This window comes from Oncorhynchus kisutch, linkage group LG16, assembly GCF_002021735.2.
Source record: "Oncorhynchus kisutch isolate 150728-3 linkage group LG16, Okis_V2, whole genome shotgun sequence".
Classification (NCBI taxonomy): domain Eukaryota; kingdom Metazoa; phylum Chordata; class Actinopteri; order Salmoniformes; family Salmonidae; genus Oncorhynchus; species Oncorhynchus kisutch.
The window spans coordinates 25,993,034-26,013,461 of record NC_034189.2 but is presented as its reverse complement, the minus strand read 5'-3'; the positions used below and the strand labels follow the sequence as shown (position 1 = coordinate 26,013,461).

The following is a 20,428-nucleotide window of genomic DNA, read 5'->3' as shown; positions in this document are numbered from 1 at the left end:
CAAGAGAAAATAGTGCACTGTTTTCTGTCAATATACCTGGTAAAATAAAGGTTCATAAACAACTCTAAGGGGGGCCCTATAAAATCTGACATTTTCTTCCCCTCAATGCGTGGCGAGCCCTTCATTTGCGGCTCGTGGTATTTTCCTATTTTCCATTCATAATACATAAAAACGATACCATTTCAATTCAATGTGTTTAATGCAGGCCTGAATTACTTAATTGAATATCTATGGTTCTCTGGAAGGCAGATAAATGGCAGTAGAGGGCAGCTGTTGAACAGAAAGGCCGAAATAGAAGGTTTGCCGAAACACAACGCAACTGCTCAGCTACAGCGACCGCCACATATCAGTTTGCATCTATCTAATTTTGCAGTCTGGTAGACATGGATCGATTAATTGTCAAAATAAATATAAATCTATTCTTCAATGAAAATGAGAGGGAAGAGCTGGAGAACAACGTGACTGCTATGAATGAACAACCACTGGAGAACCAGGAAAATCGGGGAGATGGTGGCGGGGAAATGCAGTTAGTTAATGTAGCTAACGTGGCTCCGGTGACTAAGAGAAGGAAACGATCGATTCAAGAAGAACACAGAAGGTTTCAAGAGAAATGGACAGACAAGCATTTTTTTTTGTACTGCGTAATGGGGCTAGCTCACTTTGTTTGATTTGCCAGAAGGCAGTCAATTAAACAAACAAATGTAGAGCAACATTTCCAGTCACACCATGCCAACTTTGACAAAACATATCCGCCACAAAGCTACCTCAGAAACAGCAAAATAGCGCATCTCAAAGGACAGCTCAAAGGACAACAACAACAAATGATGAACAGATCTACCATTTCTTGCAGAGAATACGACAGTGGCAACATATGGGATTTCTTGGATACTCACGAGAAACAAGAAGGCCTTCGCAGATGAGGAGATTGTCAAAGAATGTTTTTGGCCTCAGTCGAAATATCGTATGCTGATTTCACAACCAAGGAAGCTAATTTAAAGCAAATGAAGGGACTGCAACTCTCAGACTTGAACATAACAATACACAACTTGGATTAGCTAACACAACGTGCCATTGAAACACAGGAGTGATGTTTGCTGCTAATGGGCCTCTGTACGCCTATGTAGATATTTCATAAAAGATTTGCCGTTTCCAGCTACAATAGTCATTTACAACATGAACAATGTCTACACTGTATTTCTGAACTTTTAATTGAGAAGTTTTGGGAAAAGTATTTCTGTCAACCCACAGTTATCACATCAACTGAGTGATTGACAAACACGCGTACCACACAGACAGGCAGGGGCAATGTTGCTAGAAATTCATTGGCAGATATTGTGTTAGGTTTGGCTAACTAGTTACTTACCAGGGATGGGATAACGTTGCGTTGATTAGGTTGTACCTGAGCGTTTGCGGTGTCTGATACTTGTAAGCTTGTTTATGACAGTTTGCGGGGCAACACATGAAAAATGCATGTACTTTCAGAATTGCTTGGAGAGCTGCTCATAGGTGGGCTGCGAGCTGGTAGCTCACGATCGACCTGTTGGAGATGCCTGCCCTAAAGTGTATGTCTGCGCATTCCTAATTTTCACAGTGGCGATATTAAACACTAGTGGTTGGTTTCCCCAGACAGAGATTAAAGCTGCAATATGTAACTTTTTGGGCAACCCACGAAATTCACATAGAACTGTATGTTATAGATCTGTCATTGTCGTTGAAAGCTGGTCTGTTCAATGTGCGCTATTTCTATGCTTCCCATTCTGAAGTTTCATTTATGCATCTTTCTCTTTCGTTTTTTTTTCTACACCAGCTTCAAAAGGCTGAAAAAACTATATATTTGGTTATGGAAAATATAATTCACAGCAGTGTAGATGGTACAATGATTCTCTATGATTTTGCTCTGTCCCGAGTACCCCTGAAGTACCCCCTCATGTGCATTTTACCAGTAGGTCTATGGTCTCATGAGTCTTCTCAAGTATCCCCTGTTGATAGGCCAAGTACCCCCAGTGGTCCTAGTACCCCTGGTTGGGAACCACTGCACTACACTATACTTGCTTGTTTTGTCACACACTGTTATTAGGTGAACTACTAGAATTTTAGCAACCAGGAAATGGCGGAACAATTTCTGTATAGTGCATCTTTAAGCCTAGTTCTGGACTAAAAGAGGATGCTCAATGGATATTCTCCTTTGACATACATTTTTAGTCGAAGCACTAGGCTTCACTAACCTGGTGAAACCAGTTGGTTCGCTGCTTTCACCATTTAGAAAACAAGTAGAAAACAAGATGTAAATTGCCTTAGTTTACTACAATGGGCTCAACAATCACGTCCAACAAATTGGCCGTCACCCTATGAGTAGAGCGCACACACTCTACCGCTTACTTAATAAAAGTTTGGAAAACAGAAGTGGTTGCTCAAGAGCAGAAACGCTGATATAAAAAGCACCACATGTAGGAATATTCTCGTTGAATCTAGTGGCACCATTTTGTTTCCCAATGAGGTGAAAGATAACAAGGATGAGTGTATGTTGATGTGCTTGACGCAGCAGACTCATAATTCCGTGGAGCTGTATCATTAATACTTAAGTATGTGTGCATTTTGTATGTTTATAGACAGATTTGGTTCTGTGGCACGCTGGCACCTGCACTATATTACACACAGAAGCTTGGCTAATAAGCTGCAGGTGCGAAGCTTGGCAAATGGAGAAAGGGGACGGTCATCTGCTGTTTTTTGTTGGCGGCGGCAGTAGCAGCTATGTGATGCCATCCTGGCTGGCCCAAGCGAGCTGGCAAAGGACTCCATACCTACTTTGCTCCAAAACAAAAATTGCCTCATTTTGTCACAGGAAGTGGGCTTAAAGGACTCTATCGATAAACGCTTTTCCCTGAAACCCAATTGTTTTCTTTCTCTCTCTGGCACTGTCTCTGGTTATTAGTGTCAATCATCGTAGAATCTTTGTTGCGGTATTGGCAGGTATGCAAAGAAATGATGGGGCGAGATAAAATAACTAAAAGAGGGGGAATGGTGTCTAAACCAGGCTTTCATTTGCTGACAGCCGTGAGTTAGTGACAGTTGTTGAGGAACTTGACTTCGTCAAAATGTGATAAACGGGCCAACGTATGGCTTCTGCTGCACTCATATTGCTTTGCCACTCGGTAGAAGTGCGGGGTGTCATATTGCTTTGCCACTTGGGAGAAGTGTGAGGAGTCATATCTTTGGCACATTAAAGGGTTACTCCCAACCCCAATTTCAGCCTTTGCCCAACCACTTCACATTTAAAAAAAAAATGCATTCAGGTGAGAAGTTGTAGTTGGGGGGAATTGATCATAAATATTCCTTTTGGGGGTGGGTAAACCTAGTTGTACCTTGTCCCAACACTTTCTCCCTAAAGCATACTTACCAGAAGCCCACTGGCACACTCTGATAATAAAGGTATGTGCATCGCAAGCAAATCTGTCTCTGTATAATTAACTCACAGTGGTAAGACGCCATGTTCCTGACATCTATTGTCACTTGCGATGTATATTAGAATACCCCATCACATTTATTGCATTAATGTGTTGACAGGAAGAGTGCAATCATCGCCTTGAAAATGAAGATTAGGGGCTCAATTCAATCCAACCCGCATTGCAGTATTTATGCAGTAGCTCTTTTTCCAATGGTCAAATTAACTCATAGATTGGTTTTAGGTACTGTATAAAAACCTACAACTACTACCAGGGTGACCCCTCTTACAGGTTTACTTTCACTTTTCAGAATAAGAAGTGTGTGGGCACGGGATGAATATTGTAAAGAAAGGATTCAAAAAAAGAAGGTATGTGCCCCATGTGGGATTAGATGTCACAATCGTTGAACTATGAGCCAACTGTCTTAGCGAACTGCACCACAGTCATAGTGGTTGGGGAAAAATACAACAACTTCACATGACCACCTTTTCCATCTATTTCTTGTTAGGCTGGATGTAGCTACGAATATATGCGTATAATCCTCATACTGTAGAGTAACTATTGAGATGGTACCACACAGCACATCTACAAGGGAGTGTATTTTATACCAAAACCCTCCCTTGAGATGGCGTAGAGGATTTCAATGGTAGAGTTGAATCGCTAGGGGCAAAAAGAGCTAACTAATAGACCAATATACAGTGCCTTGCAAAAGTATTCATCCCCCTTGGCATTTTTCCTGTTTTGTTGCATTACAACCTGTAATTTGAATTGATTTTATTTGGATTTCATGTAATGGACATAAACAATATAGTCCAAATTGGTGAAGTGAAAAAAAAAAAACTTGTTTCAAAAAATTATTTTAAAATAAAAAACGGAAAAGTGGTGCGTGCATATGTATTCACCCCCTTTGCTATGAAGCCCCTAAATAAGACCTGGTGCAACCAATTACCTTCAGGAGTCACATAATTAGTTAAATAAAGTCCACCTGTGTGCAATCTAAGTGTCACATGATCTGTCACATGATCTCAGTCTATACACCTGTTCTGAAAGGCCCCAGAGTCTGCAACACCACTAAGCAAGGGGCACCCCCAAGCAAGCGGCACCCCCAAACAAGAGGAAACCATGAAGACCAAAGAGCTCTCCAAACAGGTCAAGGACAAAGTTGTGGAGAAGTACAGATCAGGGTTGGGTTATTAAAAAATTGTCTGAAAATTTGAACATCCCACGGAGCACCATTAAATCTGTTATTTAAAAAAAGGAAAGAATATGACACCACAGCAAACCTGCCAAGACACGGTCGCCCACCAAAACCCACGGACCAGGCAAGGAGGGTATTAATCAGAGAGGCCAAAGATAACCCTGAAGGACCTGCAAAGCTCCACAGCGAAGATTGGAGTATCTGTTCATAGGACCACTTTAAGCCGTGCACTCCACAGAGCTGGGCTTTACGGAAGAGTGTCCAGAAAAAAGCCATTGCTTAAAAAATAAGCAAACATGTTTGGTGTTCGCCAAAAGGCATGTGGGAGACTCCCCAAACACATGGAAGAATGTACTCTGGTCAGATGAGACTAAAATTGAGATGTTTGGCCATCAAGGAAAACGCCATGTCTGGCGCAAATCCAGCACCTCTCATCACCCCGAGAACACCATACCCACAGTGAAGCATGGTGATGGCAGCAACATGCTGTGGGGATGTTTTTCATCGTCAGGGACTGGGAAACTGGTCAGAATTGAAGGAATGGTGGATGGCGCTAAATACAGGGAAATTCTTGAGGGATACCTGTTTTAGTCTTCCAGAGATTTGAGACTGGGACAGAGGTTCACTTTCCAGCAGGAAAATGACACTAAGCATACTGCTAATGCAACACTCGAGTGGTTTAAGGGGAAACATTTAAATGTCTTGGAATGGCCTAGTCAAAGCCCAGACCTCAAACCAATTGAGAATCTGTGGTATGACTTAAAGATTGCTGTACACCAGCGGAACCCATCCAACTTGAAGAAGCTGAAGCAGTTTTTCCTTGAATAATGGGCAGAAATCCCAGTGACTGGATGTGCCAAGCTTATAGAGACATACCCCAAGAGACTTGCAGCTGTAATTGCTGCAGAAGGGGGGGGGGGGGATAGTTATACACGCTCAAGTTTTCAGTTTTTTGTCTGATTTCTTGTTTGTTTCACAAAAAAAAATATTTTGCATCTTCAAAGTGGTAGGCATGTTGTGTAAATGATATTAACCCCTCAAAAATATATTTTAATTCCAGGTTGTAAGGCAACAAAATATGATAAATTCCAAAGGGGGTGAATACTTACGCAAGCCACTGTGTATCACTTTTGCAACAAACTGTCAAAATGAAGACCAGAATTGATGTGTTTCACAATAACAAAGCCCAAAACATCTGGTTTTCGATTACTTTTTTTTTTTCATTAAAGAAAGTTACTCCTTCCTTAACAAGCTTAACTGGGGGGAGGGGGTCTGTTTTGAAAACATTTAGATTCACCCTATGCATTATTTATGTTTGCTCACATCTGTTAAATTCCATTGAACTTTATACCACTTCCCATCCTAAGGTGCTGGAACTACCCCTGGGTTGTGTTCAGGAGAAAGCAACTTGATGCCAAAAGAAACAGGAAGGTACTACCACATAGTTTCTAAACCCTCAGGCACAACATCGTGAGACCTCCGGGAACGCTTACGAAACAGACCAAACAGACCAGGCTTGGGGTTTGTGTTTTGGGAAGTCAATGAGAGAAGTGAAAAATGATTTCTTAAGTTGTATATTTTTTGCTCGAAATCTTAAGGTACAACCTAGATTCTAACCAATGTCTTAAGTAGTTGAACATGTTATTACTCCAACCTCGTGAAAGTGACAAACTGACACGTTTTTCATTTTCGTCAAAAACAACTTTATATCGAAGGAGTGCCTTTGATTTGACGGTGTAACGATCATCGTTGGTGGAATTAGACCGTGGGGTAGGTTAATCATATTCTTTAATGATAACCAGAAAAACAAGACCGTGAAACACCAACGAAACGTACAGCCTTGTAGGGCTCAACAGCAACAATACAAGGACAAGATCCCACAACATACAGTGGGGCAAAAAAGTATTTAGTCAGCCAGCAATTGTGCAAGTTCTCCCACTTAAAAAGATGAGAGAGGCCTGTAATTTTCATCATAGGTACACTTCAACTATGACAGACAAAATGAGGAAAAGAAATCCAGAAAATCACATTGTAGGATTGTTTATGAATTTATTTTTAAATGATGGTGGAAAATAAGTATTTGGTTACCTACAAACAAGCAAGATTTCTGTCTCTCACAGACCTGTAACTTCTTCTTTAAGAGGCTCCTCTGTCCTCCACTCGTTACCTGTATTAATGGCACCTGTTTGAACTTGTTATCAGTATAAAAGATACCTGTCCACAACCTCAAACAGTCACACTCCAAACTCCACTATGGCCAAGAGGGAGTTTGGAGGGTGACTGTTTGAGGTTGTGGGGGAAAAAGGCTACCTAAGTATGATTCCCAATCAGAGACAACGATAGACAGCTGCCTCTGATTGGGAACCACATTCGGCCAAACACAAAGAAATACAACACATAGAATGCCCACCCAAATCACACCCTGACCAAACCAAAGAGAGACATAAAAAGGCTCTCTAAGGTCAGGGTGTGACAGACGGCCTGCGCAAAATAATAATTAGTTTAATTTGTAAATCACTTTTCTCAGACCCAAGCCGCAAAAAGAATGAAGTACTTCAACTAATAATAATAACATCCAGAACATAGAACACAGACAACAATCAAAGCTATGTACATTTATTTTTGCTATCTCTAGAGTTGATAAGAAGTAACCTAAACTTTTACAATATCCCTAACCACGATAGATAATGTTTTCGAGCAGCTATTTGTGTAGAAGTATTTTTTTTCTCATATCCTCAGCAGCATTATAATAATACTCACACCATGCCTCCCGGCCTTAGAGTTCCTCACCTGCTGAACATTTACTGTACCTCTAATGGCTTTCCAGAGCTCTAGCTTGGTTCTGACTAGAGCGAGTACAGCTACGAACAGAAGTGACTTTTAGTAGTTGGTTAGGAGAATTTACTCAGCAGGTTAGGATCATTAACGTGGCAGGTTAGGAGACTTGGGTTAGGGTTGGGTAAAGGGTTAGGATTGGCTAAAATGCTCTCCGAACCTGCTATGAAAAGTCACTTCCTGTCGTAGCTGTACTTTCTCTAGTCACAACCCTCTAGCCTGGCTGGAGCACATCATTATGATTGACTGAGAATTAGCCCCTTGGCACTTTCCAACTTTATCTCTAACCCATGTCTATGAAATTGGGTTTAGGGGTTGGTTACTGTGGCTGTATATATAAGTAAAATGGCATCCTGGTTGTGTGCAAAATTGGTTGAAAAGACCTGATGTTTTGTGACATCCTGGTCAGGTCATATGCTGGGGTAGTGGCAGTAATATTTATCATATGTATGTTATACATTGCCAGAAAGTATTCCTACCCCTTGACTTACTCCACATGTTGTTATTTTACAGCCTGAATTCAAAATGGATGAAATACATCTAAAAAGAAATCACCCATCTACACACGATACCCCATAAGGACAAAGTGAAAACATGTTTTTAGACATTTTTGCAAATGTATTGAAAAGGAAATATCTCATTTACTGAGTCAATACTTTGCAGAAGCACCTTTGGCAGCGATTACAGCTGTGTATTCTGGGTCAATCTCTAAGAGCTTTCCACACCTGGATTGTACAACATTTGCCTATTATTCTATTCAGAATTCTTCAAGCTCTGTCAAATGAGTTGTTGATCATTGATAGGCAACTATTTTCAGGTCTTGCCATGGATTTTCATGTGGATTTAAGTAAAAACTGTAACTCGGCCACTCAGGAACATTCACTGTCTTCTTGGTAAGCAACTCCAGTGTAGATTTGGCCTTATGTTTTAGGTTATTGTCCTGCTGAAAGGTGAATTCATCTCCCTGTGTCTGGTGGAAAGCCGACTGAAAAAGGGTTTCCTCTAGGATGTGTTGAGCTCCATTCCATTACTTTTTCCCCCTGAAAACCTCCCCTGTCATTCACGATTACAAGCATACCCATAACATGGTGCAACCACCACTATACTTGAAATACAGTGCCTTGCGAAAGTATTCGGACCCCTTGAACTTTGCGACCTTTTGCCACATTTCAGGCTTCAAACATAAAGATATAAAACTGTATTTTTTGGTTCAGTGAGGATCTCTGAATGATCCAATGTTGACCTAAATGACTAATGATGATAAATACAATCCACCTGTGTGTAATCAAGTCTCCGTATAAATGCACCTGCACTGTGATAGTCTCAGAGGTCCGTTAAAAGGGCAGAGAACATCATGAAGAACAAGGAACACACCAGGCAGGTCCGAGATACAGTTGTGAAGAAGTTTAAAGCTGGATTTGGATACAAAAAGATTTCCCAAGCTTTAAACATCCCAAGGAGCACTGTGCAAGCGATAATATTGAAATGGAAGGAGTATCAGACCACTGCAAATCTACCAAGACCTGGCCGTCCCTCTAAACTTTCAGTTCATACAAGGAGAAGACTGATCAGAGATGCAGCCAAGAGGCCCATGATCACTCTGGATGAACTGCAGAGATCTACAGCTGAGGTGGGAGACTCTGTCCATAGGACAACAATCGTCGTATATTGCACAAATCTGGCCTTTATGGAAGAGTGGCAAGAAGAAAGCCATTTCTTAAAGATATCCATAAAAAGTGTCGCTTAAAGTTTGCCACAAGCCACCTGGGAGACACACCAAACATGTGGAAGAAGGTGCTCTGGTCAGATGAAACCAAAATTGAACTTTTTGGCAACAATGCAAAATGTTATGTTTGGTGTAAAAGCAACACAGCGCCCTGAACACACCATCCCCACTGTCAAACATGGTGGTGGCAGCATCATGGTTTGGGCCTGCTTTTCTTCAGTAGGGACAGGGAAGATGGTTAAAATTGATGGGAAGATGGATGGAGCCAAATACAGGACCATTCTGGAAGAGAACCTGATGGAGTCTGCAAAAGACCTGAGACTGGGACGGAGATTTGTCTTCCAACAAGACAATGATCCAAAACATAAAGCAAAATCTACAATGGAATGGTTCAAAAATAAACATATCCAGGTGTTAGAATGGCCAAGTCAAAGTCCAGACCTGAATCCAATCGAGAATCTGTGGAAAGAACTGAAAACTGCTGTTCACAAATGCTCTCCATCCAACCTCACTGAGCTCGAGCTGTTTTGCAAGGAGGAATGGGAAAAAATGTTGGTCTCTCGATGTGCAAAACTGATAGAGACATACCCCAAGCGACTTACAGCTGTAATGGCAGCAAAAGGTGGCGCTACAAAGTATTAACTTAAGGGGGCTGAATAATTTTGCACGCCCAATTTTTCAGTTTTTGATTTGTTAAAAAAGTTTGAAATATCCAATAAATGTCGTTCCACTTCATGATTGTGTCCCACTTGTTGTTGATTCTTCACAAAAAAATACAGTTTTATATCTTTATGTTTGAAGCCTGAAATGTGGCAAAAGGTCGCAAAGTTCAAGGGGGCCAAATACTTTCGCAAGGCACTGTATGGAGAGTAGTAAACTAAACCAAGATCGGCCACAGCCTCTAGTTTCAAATTGGAACAAATTAGTCATACTGGGCAAAACACGCAAGGAGGGGCGGGTAGAGCCAAGCACAAGCTAGCAAGATCCTATTGGTGTGTTCTAAGCATGCATTTGCATATTTCCGTTATGGATTGCCTACTCTGTGAAGTGCGCATGTGCAGTAACTCAATTAGCCTTTGCACTCCTTCCAAACAACACATTTCTTTTTAACTTTGGCTAAGGTTAAAGCCTACAAAATATAGTCCTCTCTTATTTTAGTTTTGGGAACAAAAAACTGGATTGAGATCAAATATTTCATTAATGAGAAAATTAGCAGAATGTGGGTCAAAATCATCACGTTCCATCTTCTCCATATTTGGTAGTGAGTGGAAATGCCTAGCAGATGCTTCACATTTATACATCCAGTGAAATATCTGTCTCATTGTTCTATCTGTTTAATTGCTTTAGTGGCTTGTTGCAAACAGGATGTATGTTTTGTGATATATTTTTATTCTGTACAGGCTTCCTTCTTTTCACTCGGTCAATCAGGTTGTATTGTGGAGTAACTACAATGTTGTTGATCCATCCTCAGTTTTCTCCTATCACAGCCATTAAACTGTAATTGTTTTAAAGTCACCATTGGCCTCATGGTGAAATCCCTAAGCGGTTTCCTTCCTCTCCAGCAACTGAGTTATGAAAGACACCTGTATCTTTGTAGTGACTGGGTGTATTGATACACCATCCAAAGTGTAATTAATAACTTCACCATGCTCAAAGGGATATTCAATGCCTTTTTAAATTTATTTTATTTTTACCCATCTACCAATAGGTGCACTTTTTTGCGAGGCATTGGAAAACCTCCCTGGTCTGTGTTTGAAATTCACTGCTCGACTGAGGGGCCTTACAATTATCGGTATGTGTCGGGTAAAGAGAAGAGGTGGTCATTCCAAAAAGATGATGTTAAACACTATCTTTGCACACTGTGAGTCCATGCAACTTATTATGTGATTTGTTAAACAAGTGTTCACTCCTGAACTTATTTAGGCTTGCCATAACAAAGGTGTTGAATAAATATTGACGCAAGACATTACAGCCGTTCATTTTTTATTAATTCGAAAACAAACATAATTCTACTTTGACATTATGGGGTATTGTGTGTAGGCCAGTGACAAATCTCAATTGAATCCATTTTACATTCTGGCTGTAACACAACAAAATGTGGGAAAAGTCAAGGTGTGTGACAACTGTCTGAAGGCACTGCATATATACCTCACATGCGACCCGTGACAAGACTATGCAATTTCTTCATTAACAAAGTCTATTAAACAAATTATCTGACTCCAAGATGATTAAAATATGCAAGCATTAGGCAATAAGTTGACGTTGACTAGCAACAATTGGCCTGAGAGTGGAATACTAAAGTCAAATCGATTTATTTATGTTGTAAAATTACATACAAGGCATACAGCTTAACTTACAAGGCAATACTGACACTAACATAGCATTCACAATCTACGCATACAGATCTTACGGTTACATGGCAGAACATTAACAAAGAGATGCCTGTTAGGCCAGAGGCCTAGTAGCCTCGGAAATGAGAATGTCTCATACAACATTTCCGTAGAGTGCGTAGCAGGACAAAATAAAATACTTTCATTCCATTTATCCCAGATCTAACTTGTTTATGTTCAAAAGCAATTGTTGACCAATCCACAGACCAAACCAAAGGTAATAAAACGAAGGTATCCAATCAGGTCGAACCAGCCAACGTCCTCTAGGGAGGCGGTCACATCTATGTGTGATGAGCTGAAGGGGTGGGCTGGGAGCAGTAGAGAGACAACAGCATTCCTGAGAGGACAAAAGAGATCCTTGCATACAGTGTCGTCGGGGGTTCATTCTGAACAACTACAAGTAACCACAGAGGTCATACATCCGTATAGATGACATCTAAGTTCTCTTCAGAGGACAAGTTTCAGATAGGTACCGAACATGGATGCGATAGCATCCCTTACGAACATTGCAATAGTCAGTCTGCTGGATACTGTGTGAGAGATACATTTTGACCCAACAACAGGGAGAGGGTTAGCCCCTAAAAGTCTTGAGCCATTTGCCATGCAGCCAGAGATGACAGAGAGCACCTAGTTTAGGGCCAAGCCTACACTGATTTTTTTATTGGCAATAATTGTTTTTCTTTTCTTGTGGTTGTAAACTGGAATCTCTTCAACCCGAAAACAGCTTTCAACCAGAAAATGACATCATTATGACATCCCATGCCAAATGTTGCTCACTGGGGTGTGTGCAGCCTGTATAACCTGTTCACATGCAAAAACATGCATTATTTTATGGTGCAATTGTCTAATTTTCAATGTTCCCTGTCCCTCACCCTCTTTCAGTACCCTGGCAGATCCAGTCAAGGCAAAATAAAGCAAACAAGACTCTTCAAGCAGATGTTGAACGTGACCTTCACTTCTACGAGCCCTAGAGAGCGAGCTAGAGATGAGAGAAAACATGATTTCTTCAGCTGCGTTTGGGAATGAGACTGAATATCCATTAGGTGCTGCTTCCCTCCTCTCACTCTTCTCATCCACTCTCATATGGCAGGTGTATGGATCTGGGCATAGGGAGAGAGTGATAAAGAGGTCCCATATGGCAGGCGCATGGATCTGGGCATAGGGAGAGAGTGATAAAGAGGTCCCATATGGCAGGCGCATGGATCTGGGCATAGGGAGAGAGTGATAAAGAGGTCCCATATGGCAGGCGCATGGATCTGGGCATAGGGAGAGAGTGATAAAGAGGTCCCATATGGCAGGCGCATGGATCTGGGCATAGGGAGAGAGTGATAAAGAGGTCCCATATGGCAGGCGCATGGATCTGGGCATAGGGAGAGAGTGATAAAGAGGTCCCATATGGCAGGCGCATGGATCTGGGCATAGGGAGAGAGTGATAAAGAGGTCCCATATGGCAGGCGCATGGATCTGGGCATAGGGAGAGAGTGATAAAGAGGTCCCATATGGCAGGCGCATGGATCTGGGCATAGGGAGAGAGTGATAAAGAGGTCCCATATGGCAGGCGCATGGATCTGGGCATAGGGAGAGAGTGATAAAGAGGTCCCATATGGCAGGCGCATGGATCTGGGCATAGGGAGAGAGTGATAAAGAGGTCCCATATGGCAGGCGCATGGATCTGGGCATAGGGAGAGAGTGATAAAGAGGTCCCATATGGCAGGCGCATGGATCTGGGCATAGGGAGAGAGTGATAAAGAGGTCCCATATGGCAGGCGCATGGATCTGGGCATAGGGAGAGAGTGATAAAGAGGTCCCATATGGCAGGCGCATGGATCTGGGCATAGGGAGAGAGTGATAAAGAGGTCCCATATGGCAGGCGCATGGATCTGGGCATAGGGAGAGAGTGATAAAGAGGCCCCATATGGCAGGCGCATGGATCTGGGCATAGGGAGAGAGTGATAAAGAGGTCCCATATGGCAGGCGCATGGATCTGGGCATAGGGAGAGAGTGATAAAGAGGTCCCATATGTGTGTCTCTTTCTCTTTGTTAGTTCCCAAGCAAACAGAAGCCCTCTTCAGCAGATTGAGTGAAATGAACGTTGTTTTAGATGTCCAGATATGTGGCCCTCATTTGCATAAGGAGCTCACATCACAAGCGGTAGAAATATGAAGTTAGACTCTCATATTGAGTAGTGTGCATTAAAGGGACTTCCTGAATGCCAAAATGAAAGTTCTCTGGCATAAAATCATCTTTTTTTTCCAAATAAGATTTACTTGTTCAAATACACCATTTTAATTTGAAAATGTATATCCAGGCTTTCATACAGTATATTTCAGCACATTACCTATATATTCTATTTTATTTGTCCTTTTTTTATTACACAATGTTAAGATTTACTTTTCAAATACACCATTTAAATGTGAATATTTACATACAGGCTTTCATATAGCACACTATCTATAAAGACACTATATAATCTGTACATTGCATCACAACATTTCAATGACAAACATTACCATTCCATGTCAAATAAATAAATGGTTAAAATGACAAAATATCAGAGTCTGAATATGAAGTTAACATGATAAACCCCCCCTTTAAACACAAACCGAAAAAAATAATTCTCTAAAGACAATCAAAATACACATATGTTAGTTCAATGCATTCTAGAATACAGGACATGTACGTATAGGCTACCAATATGCAGCATGATTCTTCATAGGGACTGAATAGGTGTATAACTACTGTATCTACTGTTTACTAGGTGTAAATGTTCAATTTAATTTGAGAGGCCCAGAGGCTCAAAGTTCTTGATTGACCAATGTTATTAGTTGGTAGTCAAATGTCCCAGTAAGACTTCACTTGTTGTTTCTCCAGTACTTTCATCAGATAAAGAGTTGATCAGATGCAAAGCAAAGTCTGATATTTTGTCCCAATCTTTTTTAATGTTGACCACCACATTTTGTTTCGTCTCATCTTCATATGTTACTTCAGAAATGGACTCTAGATCACTTATTGCGCCTTGAACCACATACGCCTTAGCTATTCTCTCTAGTTTATCCTCCATATGAATCTCCGCCTGTTCCAAAACATTCTTCTCAAACTGAGCCCTGTGAGAAGACTTTCGACAGCAGAACTCATTCCAAGGCAATACAGACAGGGTCAACAGCCCTACAATTCCGAGCACCACCAGTAAGCCAAATACCTCTGAATCATTTTTTAGGTCAGCTATGGTTGCTTTTTCTGTCAAATTGAGCTCACTGCTTTTCTTGCAGGTAAGTGCTCTAGAGCTGTAATTTAGGCAGCACGTGTACCAGAACCCATTGATGAGAACAGAGGCAACCCAGAGTAACCCTGTTGCAGCCGCCTTGAAGAGGAATTTGAACAGTGCCGCGCAGAAATGACCTCTGAGTTTACACTCACGCTCGCATTTGCATGTAAATCGAAGGATTCTTCTGAAATGTTTATCGACAAAGAGAATCATGAAAAAAATGATCAAAGTTGGTAACGCTAAGTAGGTACCACAATGCCAAGAGCTTCTATCAGGTGAACAGGAGCATTGCAGGTGAATCTGAAATTCAAAATAGTATACTACGAGAAAAATTATGACCACATAAACACCTGCCGATGCTGTCAGGTGTTTGAAGATCACTTTTTGTCCAGTTTTATAGCCCAGCATGTCCCACATGTTGACCGAACAGCCGGTTAGCAGATTTCTCAGGTTTTATATAGTGTCCACGTCTGTCAATCTGTCTCTGTCCAGATGTTTGGAGTTCTGTCTGTTTCGGATACACAGGCCTCTTCTAGTCTCAGGTTGGTGGATAATTCCCGAGGGTGATGCAGAGCCACAGATGCTACCAGTCCACTTGAGTAATACAGTTTTGTAGTATCAGTTAGAGGAGGTTCACAGCCCTAAAAATGTTCTTGGTTCTGACTATTGTTTTATAATAACCCACCCTATCCCATGACTCTACTGTGCTCGTGCTGGGAGGTGACAGACAGATTATTGGAATCTCCCACAATGTTAGTCACTTCCCTGTTGCCAGTGGCTCTGAGGAAGTTTGTAGGTGCGAATGGTTGTGTGTTTTGGAGGAACAACTGAAAAATTGTCCTGAAACTGAAAGCCCTAATATTTCAACAAAATGTCATGGGATCTTATACACATGATAAATTCTCACTTAGCCTATACAAATACAATTCGGCTTTATTCATGAAATATCAATCTCACAGGAAAACAGTGGTTTCTACAGCGTAAACAACACCCAGCGTAAACAACACCCAAAGAGACCAGGGGATGTTGTGTGCTTTTAGGCCTATGACTGGCAAAGTTCAATCAGTTGATGCCATACGACAACCCCACCACCATGCAGCCTCCCTCCCTCCACTAGCCTGTCTAGACAAAGTGTCCATTGTCCCTTTGCCCCACAACCACCAACACTCCTAAAAGAATTTCAACATGCCGCCTCACCAACTGTAACCTTACAGCAAAACAGTAGCGTGCGTGTGTAACAGATGTATATGTACTCTCCATGCGTTGTGTTTTCTCAAAATAAATCACTTCGGCCAGTGGTCCCAGTTGAGCATCATTTATTTCTGTTGTTAAATGGGAAACAGCATGTTAGTTGTGCAGGGCTTAATGGTATTGATGGCTGTAGATGGCAAAATCTGTAGCATGAAGACAACTGTGTTAGCAGTGGCTTATGTGACCATTACATCAGTGTATGCTAGCTAACACACTTATTTACAGCAATCATATGCCAAAGAACATCCCAGAAATCCCCTCAATCCCTAACAGGTACCATATACCCACACATGTATAAATCAGTAACGTACAGCAAACTTGTACACATTGACCTACCCCTTGCATCACATTTTCGTACTAGGAAGACCTGACATTCGCGATATCCTCCATCTGCAAGCGGGGCCAATCGCAACACACCTTATTGTCATCAGAGTTGAACTAACCAATAAGAATGCTTGAACATTAAATACACATTTCTTTTAGAGGCAAGTGGAAACATAACCAACCCTGTTACATGTGGGTAAAATGACAGAGGGAAATAATCCATATTATAACCTATGTTGTGATAATTACGTTGTTTTCTCTATATCCCATTAGTTCTTACGCCACAGTGAAATACAATAAGGCCGTGAGAACAAAAAGACAACAGTCACACAGTGGAATAAATTAAAGTACACATATGTTTGTTTCATCACAAAACCAGAGACCAACATCTGCCCAGTGAAAACCACAAAGCAAATATTGCATTAACAAACCGGCAGCATGGTCAAGCAAGATAATGTTTTTGACAGTTTACTAAACAGCTGCTGATTTAATATCACGGAGTTACTGCAAGTCAGCACAAAGACAACAGGAACACTGCTTCCACTATTCCAGCACCATTTACACTGAAACATTTAAACATCATCAAATCAACAAGGCTGTATGCTTCATGAAGTACACTGAAAACTAACTTAAAGATACCAAAAACGATTTAGTCCAATCATTGTTGCTAAATATCATGTTTCTGTCCATAGTACTGATTTGTGTGTGTGTGTGTGTGTGTGTGTGTGTGTGTATGTGTGTGCAAGTAAAACCAGACTGTTGATTCACCCTACTTGTAGACTAGTTGAAAGCCAATGCCATCCTCCTCTCTTCATGTTGGTAAAATGGTCCATGGCTCTGTTATACAAAGTATCACATTTATTTTTTTGTTGTCATAGGCTATCTAGCTAAAATGTTTGCTAGACTAACTTCCTGGCATGGGCAACAATGAACCAGCTAGTTAACGTTAGCTAGTTAACGTGAGCCTACTAGGTGACATCTAGGCTACATATTGAACTTAAATCGTCTGAGGCCAGTGGCACATTCTTTTATGGTTAGATCAGAATCGGCATCATAATCATTGGCCATAATCATTGGCCTGTACAGCGAATTAAGTCAAAACCACAAATCCAAATCCTCATCTTCATCCATGGCTTAGGAAAGGGACGATTTAGCAAGCTAGCTGCTGCAGGACCGGCCAGAAACAGACACATATTTCTGAAAATGATGTTTTGCATGGGAAGTGATTTGATTGGTCTGAAGCCAAATCCAAACTGGCCTCCCTTGCGGGGTGTTTTGCTAATTATGTAAGAGCACTCAGTACTGGAAGAGAGCTCAGTACTGTAAGAGTACTCAGTACTGTAAGAGAGCTCAGTACTGTAAGAGTACTCAGTGCTGTAAGAGCACTCATTACTGTAAGAGAGCTCAGTACTGTAAGAGAGCTCAGTACTGTAAGAGAGCTCAGTACTGTAAGAGAGCTCAGTACTGTAAGAGAGCTCAGTACTGTAAGACTACTCAGTACTGAGTGTCTGCTAAAGGACACATGTAAAAATAAATTACATGTAAAGTGGATTTAATGGTGTTCTTAATGTTTTGTATACTCAGTGAACATCCTATATGGGTTAACCATGCAGAGCTAAGAGTCTCTCACATGTTCCTTTCCCTGGCCTGCACTTCTACAACCACTTTCACAACCACCACTGTTACCCCCCCCCCCCCCCCCCCCCCATCCCTCCATCACCACTACCATCACACTTCAGCCACCACCACAGAACGGAATAGTGCATCAGACAGAGAGTGATAGTAGCAGTAACCTCCCCCAACCCCCAAGTCATCTGATGTGAGGTAACATGTAAGGGCGAGCCTCCATCTGCCATCGACGCTAGCAGAAGGTACAGCTAATGAGGCTTGATTTGCTGCGGCACCTGCCTCCAATCTGGGGCTCTCTACCCCCTTTCTCCTTCCAGCCCAGTCCTCTTCCTCACCCTCAAGGTGTAATCATTGGTTAGTGTGCAACGGGAGAACCCAGTCAGCCCACAGGACCTCAACCAGGGGGATTCATTAGTGGAAAGGCAAGGCTGCAAGGAAAGAAACTCTTGACCTGCCATCCACCAAACCACCAAAAGCGCCTATAGCCTCTCCTTCAGAAAGGGGGGGTGAGATTGAGCATTTGTTTGGTAGAAAATGTCTTCAGGGTGAAATTTGGCATCAGTGATCAGAAGTACCCTTCCCTATTACAACTAATGATATGAGGATGTGTAACAATCGATGTTTCAACACGACAAGCATTTCGCGTCACTTTCAAGGGGGAAGGTGAAGAACATTTTAAAAGGATAGTTGGGGAAAGCCCCTGACCTCTGGTGAGCAATCCATTTCACTTGACTGCTTAATGCAGCATGAATCGTAGCAAAGGAAGCTCGTGCAAGTATTCTGCTTTGACTTTAAAGCTGACTTTAACTAATCACTGTTTGGGAAAAAAGTATAATGTGTGCTGTTATTTCTCAGTAACATCCTCACCAGATAAATCATAATACTGGGAAAGGTCTGAAGCCTCTGGTAAATTTATGAGTCAGTTCTGTGGGAAAGGCTTTATGATATGAAACGAATCTTTCCATTGAAATACATTTGTTTACTTTTAAATTCACTCTTTTGTTGGTTTGGAACAGTTTTTAGACTTTAGTCAGAGGCAGGCTGACGTTGTGTGGCAATTTAGTGATGTGCGCTGCCCTCTTCTGGTGAAAAAGGGCGCAGGGAAGCTACTGCAAAACCTCAACGGTGACGTAGTAACAGGGTCGGGGTCAATTCCAGGGAAAGAATTCAAAAACATTTTCCAGATCAGAAAAACCTGCTAAATAAATGTAACTTCTGACATTTTTTCATGGAATTTCAATAAAATTGTCTGAAATTAATGGAATTTACCCCAACCCTGCCCAATAACAAATGCATTTTCCATCTTCATTAAAACAAGAGACAAATTCAGGTAATGCAACTGAAGGCTCATTTTCAATGCTAGATAGACTGGCGGGATTATTCCCTCAATCATACTGATTCCTTCTGCCTTGTTTGGGAAATGCAAGAAATCAACTGTTACTCAGTGACGAATTAGTCACAATGACTTAAACGAGTTAAGGCTTAACAAAGTAATTAATAAAAAATGTTTCAACCACCATTGCGAATCCTTCATTACCAAACTGGATGTTACCCATATGTCTTCTCCTTCGACAGAATGGAACGACATCCCTGTGGTTAACGTGGGTCAGATCTTCAGGCAGCTGGTTGGAAACCAATGCAGATGGGCAGAGCATGGAAGCTCTGGATTTGTGAGCTCCTCTTCCACGTCGAGCAGCACCAAGGGCCCTTGAATTATTACAGGGCCCCCATTCATAATTAGCAGAAGCCTGGTGGGGCCTGAGCCCCTTCTAACGATGCCTTTGTTGGTGGCTGATCTATTCACAATAAATGAGAGAACTTCTGACTGTGAGAAGCGCTCCTGCATTCAGGGCTAACGTGCCTTTAGGCAAGCTCTCAAGGAACAATCACGTATTATCTCAATAGTCCCCTCGTTACGACGAGCGTTCACACAGAGGGGTGGTTGTGTATGTGTGTGTGTGTGTGTGTGTGTGTGTGTGTGAGAAGCTTGCACTATTTCGAAAGTCTCAATTCCCACAGGACTGAATAATTTTCTACACAGACACGTCACTACAGCAATAATGTGAAACAACAACAACCACTATTAGAGACAAGTGGTGGACCAGCCCATATCAAATAGGCCCACAAAGCCATTTCATAGATCATTACATTTAAAATAATGTGATTAATATATACAGAAAATATTGCTCTGTACAAATCTTTGAACAAGTTGCAGCAGCAGGCTAAACTGTGCGGACAACTTGCAAGTACACATTTTCAAATGTATAGACTTTACAAATCCACAGAAACATACAAAGATCCCTCCATTGCATACCAAAACAAGTGGTAGGTCTACTATTTTGCTGAAAAACTCATCCCAGATGGTAG

At 41.6% G+C, this 20,428-nt stretch overlaps 1 protein-coding gene across 1 annotated transcript; it reads right to left on the bottom strand.

Moving 5' to 3' along the window:
• Window positions 1-11,498: 11,498 nt before the first annotated feature.
• On the bottom strand, window positions 11,499-16,674 carry LOC116353974 (uncharacterized). The gene is made up of 2 exons (XM_031792124.1): window positions 16,445-16,674; window positions 11,499-16,179 (listed from the first exon to the last, which is right to left on the bottom strand). Exon 2 carries the CDS (start codon window positions 13,609-13,611, stop codon window positions 12,340-12,342), a length of 1,272 nt encoding a protein of 423 aa, XP_031647984.1. The 5' UTR covers window positions 13,612-16,179; window positions 16,445-16,674; the 3' UTR covers window positions 11,499-12,339.
• Between the last annotated feature and the right edge of the window lie 3,754 nt (window positions 16,675-20,428).